Genomic DNA, 8,001 nt, shown 5'->3' with positions numbered 1-8,001 from the left:
ATTTTTTTGATTTAACCTTCATTGAACTAGGCAATTCAGTTAAGAACAAATTCGGATTTACAACGACGGCCTACGAACAGTAGGTTAACTGCCGTGTTCAGGGGAGGAATGACAGATTTTTACCTTGTCAGCTCGGGGATTCTATCTAGCAACCTTTCGGTTACTGACCCAACACTCTAACCACTAGGATACCTGCCGCCCCCGGTAGCCTAGTCAACCTTGCATGTTCCGTTGAAGAGGTTTGAAGAGCAAAGTCTGAATCTTTAATATAAAGCTAACTTCACCACTGTAAAACACTGTATGATTGTAAATGTAGAAATGTGTTTAAAATCATTGAGTTAATAAAGCTGCATACAGACACCTTCTCTTTTTTACTTTCTTGAGGAAGGCAGCTCATAAATGCAGGTGTTTCAGCCCAGCTTAGTGCTTTCTGTGGTGGTGGGGCAGCCAGTGAGAAATACAGAGCGTAGGGGTTGGTAATGTTCTCTGGTTGCGCCGTGATTGGTTCAACATCATATTTTCAAAATCAAAGCTACCAAGCTAGCAGTCATCATCATGCATCCAGTCAACAATCTACTGGCAAATCCTTTTCAATCCTTGTCATATGAAGTAAAATTATAGATAAAAAGTATCGGTGGTCATCAACCTTTCCAAATAAACACAAAAAGTTGGAAATCGCAAATTCAACAATGAGTGGTTTGGAAGGAATCAGTGGCTAACTGCAAGCTTAACCAAGCAATCACTAGCCTGCTATTCAACATCACTACTGCCGCATCCAAAACAACTGGAAACTCGGAACTGGGAAATCTTAGACTTCAGTGAGTTCAAGACAACTGGGAACTCTGACTGGGAAAACAGGTTTTGAACGTCATGATTCAACCTTGTTTTGTTCCCAGTTGTCTTGAAAGAACCATAAATCCAGAGAATGACAGACTTTGATGCCAAACCGCCGCTACACCTTCCTGTTCAAGTGAGCACAACAAGGTGAGTCCAACAATGTATTGACTGCTGCTCTATAAATGATGTAATATGCCAGGGAGATGTGTATACTGTAGATAAGAAAGTAGTACTAAGTGTATGTTGTGTAGTAAGCTGTTAGGAGCCCATGTGCCTCACCCTAATAATGTTGTCACTTTCCCCTCTCATAACTTAGCCTACTGCTCTGACTTGATGATGCACATGTAGACTACAGCCCATTTTAGAGAAATGTAATCATCAGATATTGTATGAGCTTTCATTGTCTGCTTATATGCAGTTATGACTTGGTGTACAGGGAAAATACTGTAAGAATGGCCCATGTTCAAAATTCTGTCGCTGTACATTTCAAAAGTGCTGAACACATGGTTATATTGACTACGTCCATCCTAGATCGTTCATTAATGTCTTCATCAATATTACGTATTGCCTCTTATCCACTCGTTGTCCCTTGTGCCATAGTTTGTACATCTCAAGTGTCAGTAGAAACCACATTTGTTTAAGCAAGTCAGCCATACCAGCTATGTTTTTTAAAGGATTCTCTCCATGGTGCTGAAAAGAAAGCTCTGCTGTTGGGACAGCTTTATGTCGACCCTAACAGTTTGTGGGCACCGTTTGTTAAAGTTATAGTGCAATTAATGTATTGTTTAGTGTTGTGTTGTGTAGTGGCTTTGCTGGCATTCATCTAAAACATTTTGGGGGAGTTTTCCCCACCAAGATGTACATGCTGCAATCACCACTGGGTGGGTGAATTATAACACACCAACCCTGTTACCTATAGATAGACAGTCTAGAAATGTTTAAACTATTTACATGTGTTTGGTAAGCTTGCATTCCATTCCCCCTGTCACATGGGGATCTATGGTTGATTCTAGATGAAATAGTCAACTCTGTTACAGTCAACCCTGTCACTTTATTTGGCACTTAATGGGCACTTGCTATAGTATGTATTTGTTACTTTTGAGATGGGAAAACATGTTTTTTATTAAGTTGAGCATGTGATCTTTATGACAGAATGTTAGAATTAGGTGAAATAAAAGTTACACTCCCCAAAAGGTACTCAATTGTTGGAATGACCCGAGTACTGAACTGGAGGTGGGAGAGCTAACGATGCATCTACTGTTGCTCTCTCCTCAGACTCTTAGAGAAGCTATTTCAATCTGATATTTCTCCTATGGTCTAAAATAGATGTGTATAGAGGACTCCTCTCTAATATAACATGTCACACATTGTATCAAACTGATGGAATGTTAGGTGTCTCATTGAAAGTCTAACATCTACCATGACTACTGGATGTTTCAATTCTAATAAATAACAAAACAATCCACACCGTAACAACAATATTGCTTTTTTACTAAATGCTTTTATTAAAGAGTAAAACTTTGCTAACAAAAATGACATCATCAAACATCACTGGCCTGACTTGAGCAGCTCTGCCCGGGGATGGAGCCAGCAACTTAGCTGCTACCGGTCCGGTCCAGGCTACCTGCAGACCTCCTCCCAGACCTCCTTTTCAGCACCTCCCCTTAACAGGAGAGGTGGTGGAAATGATCAGAGTTGCATTCAACTTGAATAAAGATGAGAAACTCTGGTCTGTGGAGCCACTGGTCTGAGGGGAGGACTTCTGTTGAAACCATTTCCATTTTTGGGATATTTTCTAGGACTGTAGAGGTGGTGATCAGAGATTAATTTAACTAGGATAAAGATGAGAGTCTCTGCTCTGGGGAGGAGGGTCACTGATCTTAGATGATTTGTTGCCTGATAAAGAGGATACTTGCTGGCTTGAGGAGACTATAATGTTTTGAGGAGGAAATGTGGCTCGATGACTTAAAGAGGAGGAGGAATTATTGGGCGACACTTTTAATTACCAACGTAACCTCAGTGGAACTGTGGCTTCATCGAGTTCCAGCTCTAGACAGACAGCACGTCAGGAAGGCTGTAAGACATCACAGAGACAGGTAAGTATCTATATGTTTACATGTGTGTTGCATGTACACTAAACCCTCACATTTGCATAATGTCACTTTTTAAAGTGATAACATATATATATATATTAACAGTGTAAAACATGAATAGATGTTTAAACATTCTTTACCTCATCTTAATTCTCTTCCAGATGCTTGGCTTTTTCTTGTTCTTGGAGGTTGGCTCTGATGTTTCAGCCTCTTCTGGAGCTTCTAGCTGCTGGCTGTCTGGCCCCCCCATCTTCTCTTTTTTCTTTACCTCTAAAATCTTCTCTCTCTCTCTGATTAAAGCTAAATGGCCTTCAATGGCTCTCTTTCTCTGCTCCTCTCTCTCTTCCTCTCTCTGCCTCTCCTCCTCTCTTAGTCTCAACATTTCTTTCTGTCTAGCAATTTCAATCTCTTGTTTTTTATCCTGCTCCTCTTGTTGTCTTGCCCTCTCCTGTTTTCTTTCCATCTCCAGCCGTCTTTCCTCCTTCTCCCTCCTGATTTGTTGTCCTCTTTCTATGTGTTCTCGTTCCCCCTTCAACACTTCTAACCTCCTCTCTTTACGCCTATTGAAGACTTCCCGTGCTTTTGCTTTAACATTAACTACTACATGTTTCTTCATGCTTACTTCCTTTCCTCTCTCTTCTCTTTCCCTGTACTCTTCCTCTGCTTCCTTAATCACTTCCTGCTTTTCTTCCATCTCTCTCTCCTGTTCTATCTCCAGTTCATTCTGTCCCTCAATTTCCCCCAAAATATTTTTCTGCCCCTCCTTTCTTCTTCCTGCTTCCTCCCTTTCTCTCATAATCATCTTTTCTTTCTCCATCTCTTTCTGTTGCTGATCTTTTAATTCCATCTCTCTCTGATTGTCATTGTCTTTCTCCCTTTCTTTCTCCTTCTCCATTTGTTTCGGTCTCTCCTCTTGTTGTTGTCGTCTGTGTATCTCTTCTATCTCTCTCTGTCTCTTGTTCTCCCCCTCTCTTCCCTCCTTCTCCATGTCAATTTGCTTCTGTTTCCATATATTTTCTTCTTCTTGATCTCTCTCAAACATTATCTTTCTCTCCTCTTGTTGCTGTCGTCTTTCTTTCTCTTCGATCGCTCTCTGTCTCTCTTCTTCTCTTTCTTCCTCTTCCATCTCTATTTGCTTCTGTTGACATCTTTCTTCTTCATACTCTCTTACAATCTCTCTCTGTCTCTCTTTCTCCCTCTCTCGTTCTTCCTCTTCCATCTCTTTTTGCTTCTGTTCAAATAGTTCTTCTTCATGCTCTCTTTCAATGTCTTTCTGTCTCTCTTCTCTTTCGATATGTTTTTGTCTCTTTTCCATTCTCTGTCTTCTGATCTGTCTCTGTCTCTCTTTCTCCCCCTCTCTTTCTTCCTCTTCCATCTCAATTTGCTTCTGTTTACATTTTTCTTCTTCATTCTCTCTTTCAATCTCTCTCTGTCTCTCTTCTTCTCTTTCCATATTTTTCTGTCTCTGTCTCTCTTTCTCCCTCTCTCGTTCTTCCTCTTCCATCTCTATTTGCTTCTGTTGACATCTTTCTTCTTCAATCTCTCTCTGTCTCTCTTTCTCCCTCTCTCTTTCTTCCTCTTCCATCTCTATTTGCTTCTGTTTACATCTTTCTTCTTCACGATCTCTTTCAATCTCTTTCTGTCTCTCTTCTTCTCTTTCGATATGTTTTTGTCTCTTTTCCATGATCTTTCTTTTGATCTCTCTCTGTCTCTCTTTCTCCCTCTCTCGTTCTTCCTCTTCCATCTCTTTTTGCTTCTGTTCAAATAGTTCTTCTTCATGCTCTCTTTCAATCTCTTTCTGTCTCTCTTCTTCTCTTTCGATTTGTTTTTGTCTCTTTTCCATTATCTTTCTTTCAATCTCTCTCTGTCTCTCTTCTCTTTCCATATTTTTATGTCTCTTTTCAATTATCTTCCTTTTGATCTCTCTCTGTCTATCTTTCTCCCTCTCCCTTTCTTCCTCTTCCATCTCTATTTGCTTCTGTTTACATCTTTCTTCTTCACGATCTCTTTCAATCTCTCTCTGTCTCTCTTCTCTTTCCATATTTTTATGTCTCTTTTCCATTATCTTCCTTTTGATCTCTCTCTGTCTATCTTTCTCCCTCTCCCTTTCTTCCTCTTCCATCTCTATTTGCTTCTGTTTACATCTTTCTTCTTCACGATCTCTTTCAATCACTTTCTGTCTCTCTTCTTCTCTTTCGATATGTTTTTGTCTCTTTTCCATGATCTTTCTTTTGATGTCTCTCTGTCTCTCTTTCTCCCTCTCTCTTTCTTCCTCTTCCATCTCTATGTGCTTCTGTTTGCGTCTCTCCTCTTCTTCTTCTCTCTCCATCTCCTTCTTCTTCTCATCTTCTTCTTGTCTCTGTTTTGGTATTTTCTCCATTCTCTTTCTTTCTACCTCTTTCTGTTTGTTGTGCTCACCCTCCATCTTCTCCTTCATGTCCATTTGGTTCTGTTTCCATTTATATTTGTCTGTTTCCATATTTTCTAATTCAATCCGCTGTTCCTTGATTTTCTTGAAGACTTCCTCCAATTCAGACGTCTTTTTGTCATTGATGAGGGCTGTCTCCAGCTCCATCTCTCTCTCCACTCTCTTTTTCATCTCCTCTTCACTTTGTCTCCAATCATTTTCTCTCTCTCTGTCTCTATCAAATGTTCTCTCTGGTTCAGTCTCGTCTTTCAATCTAATCTCTTCTTTCATTCTCACAACCTCTCTGTCTAACACTAGTACATTTTGATTAACCTGTTTCACTCTCTCATTCTGTCTTCTAAACGCTTCTTTCGCTCTTTCAAATTTGATTTTGTATTGAATCTCTTTTGTTGTCATATCTTCTTTCAGTCTCTCAACCTCTCTCTCTAACTCTTTTACCTTTTCGTTAACCAGTTTGACTTTCTCATTCTCTGCAATACGCATGTCTCTTTCTCTTTCAAATATGATTTCCTTCTCAATCTCTTTCAATCTCTCAATCTCTCGTTCTAACGCTTTTATCGTTTCTTCTGCCTGTTCCACTTTCTTCTTCATTTCTTGTCTTTCCAATTCTGCTTTTCTCTCCCTTTCCCTCTCTCTTTCCCTCTCTCTTCCTGTTTCAATAGGTTTGTTGTTCCAGGCCAGTCTTGGTCGCTGCTCCTCCATGACTTTCTGCCATAGCCTCAATCTCTCAATCTCTTGCTTCATTTTAAAAGGTAAAATTAGTGATAATCTATTACCAAGACATACTTTCAAAGGATTTGCAGAGAATGATACACAGAAATGCAACCTAGAGCTAAGTAATTAATTAAAACACTGGACAAATCAATAGCAGGGTCATGTTGATCAATTCATCTGGACAATTCATTGTCAATTAATGTATTGACATGGTTTGAAAAAATTATGAGACATTTTATGGAATCAATTATGTCCAAAATGTGTACAAATACAAACACACAACCTTCTTGCCCATTCAGTTAGGGGTTTGAGAAATTCCTGTTACAATTTGTGTGATGTTACAACAATGTTGCCTCTGATGTCTATGCTTGTAGAAATTACTCCTACAAATGATGTTTCACTAATGCAGTTATTTACAACCTGCACAGATACAGTTATCAACAACAACAACAGTAATGACGTTAATAAGGAAGTGGATATTCAACCGGCAGAAGAAAGGCATAGGGGTTGAGATAAATGAAGGTTAGGTTCAGGACCTAGGTTTGGGTTAAGGTAAAGGTTAGGTATAGTTTCAGTGAGGTTAAGGAAAGGAATAAAAGTTAACATTGGGTTAGCGTACCGCTGTCTGCCACTATTCATTTTCAGCTGGGTAAATATACACTGCCTTTTAATAATAACAATGACATGTCTTACGTGGGCCAGTTGTAGGTCCACCATCAGTAGATCCAGCAGTTGTTTTCAGTCTGTGGATCTCCTGCAGTTTTCTCTGGTGTTCCATTGCTTCTGTGGCTATCTCTGCTTCTCTCTGTCTCTCTGCTTCTCTCTGTCTCTCTGCCTCCCTCTGTCTCTCTGCCTCCCTCTGTCTCTCTGCTTCCCTCTCTCTCTCTGCCTCCCTCTGTCTCTCTGCTTCTCTCTGTCTCTCTGCTTCTCTCTGTCTCTCTGCATCTCTCTGGCTCTCTGCCTCCCTCTGGCACTCTGCCTCCCTCAGTCTCAAGATCTCAGCCTTCCACTCTTCCATGATACCCCTTTCTACTCTTCTTCTCCTCCTTTCATCTTTTAAAAGGGCTCGGAGATGGTCTGTCTCAGACTGTAATTGTTCAATGATCTTGTCCTTCTCCGTTCCACCATTCCTCTTCTTCTTTTCCTCCTCCCAGAGGCAGACTTGAAGTCTGTCCATCTCCTTCTTCTGATTTCGGATCGTTCGATCCTTCCCCCTCAACTCAAGCATGTGGGCTTCCTTCTCTGTATAGGTCTTCTTCTCTTCACTCGGGAAGTGAACCTCCATCTCTGCCTGCTTGTAGCTGTGAGCAAAGGAATGTCAACACATTATTTAGGAAGTGAACTCAGACAATTTACTACAATAGTAAAATAACAATTCAACTTCTGCTCAATTTAACTGTCTTTAATAACACAAATCACACAACTGTGACTTACAATACGTGAATGTGATGAGTTGACTATCCATGATGGCCAGAGGTGTGTCATGTGTCACTCTGGTCCAGGGCGTTACGTACAGCTTGCAGACACTGAGCCGTCCTTCAGCAAGCCGCACATAATGCCCTGTACCAGAGCTAGGTTATGTGATGAATGACTTACAGACTGTTCCACATGATAGGAGGGGGTAAGAAGACAGTCCCAGTAGGAGACGGAGATCGTCCAGAAGAAGAAGAGGTGTCCATCTCCTCAGAGCCTGCAGGAAAGGTCTACAAGTTTTATTTCTGGAAAATAAAGAGATGCCTTCGTTCAGCAACAATGTGTGTTTCTATGTTTCTGTCACTAGGTGGTGCCATTGTACACAACATTTACTCACCAGGTCAGTGAATTCAGAAACAGTCTTCAGAGTTGAGTCCTCAAGCTCTAGCCTACAACCCATCATGCATCAGCACAACTAATATAATAATACCTCATCACAACTTCATAATCACAGTA

General features: G+C 40.6%; 1 protein-coding gene across 1 annotated transcript; it reads right to left on the bottom strand.

The window, feature by feature from the left end:
• Nucleotides 1-3,034: 3,034 nt before the first annotated feature.
• LOC116363053 (vicilin-like seed storage protein At2g18540) lies at nt 3,035-4,031 on the bottom strand. The gene has a single exon (XM_031816969.1). It carries the CDS (start codon nt 3,970-3,972, stop codon nt 3,067-3,069), a length of 906 nt encoding a protein of 301 aa, XP_031672829.1. The 5' UTR covers nt 3,973-4,031; the 3' UTR covers nt 3,035-3,066.
• Nucleotides 4,032-8,001: the final 3,970 nt, after the last annotated feature.

Source organism: Oncorhynchus kisutch, linkage group LG3 (assembly GCF_002021735.2).
Source record: "Oncorhynchus kisutch isolate 150728-3 linkage group LG3, Okis_V2, whole genome shotgun sequence".
NCBI classification, from domain to species: Eukaryota; Metazoa; Chordata; class Actinopteri; order Salmoniformes; family Salmonidae; genus Oncorhynchus; species Oncorhynchus kisutch.
This window is presented reverse-complemented; position numbering and strand designations above follow the sequence as displayed.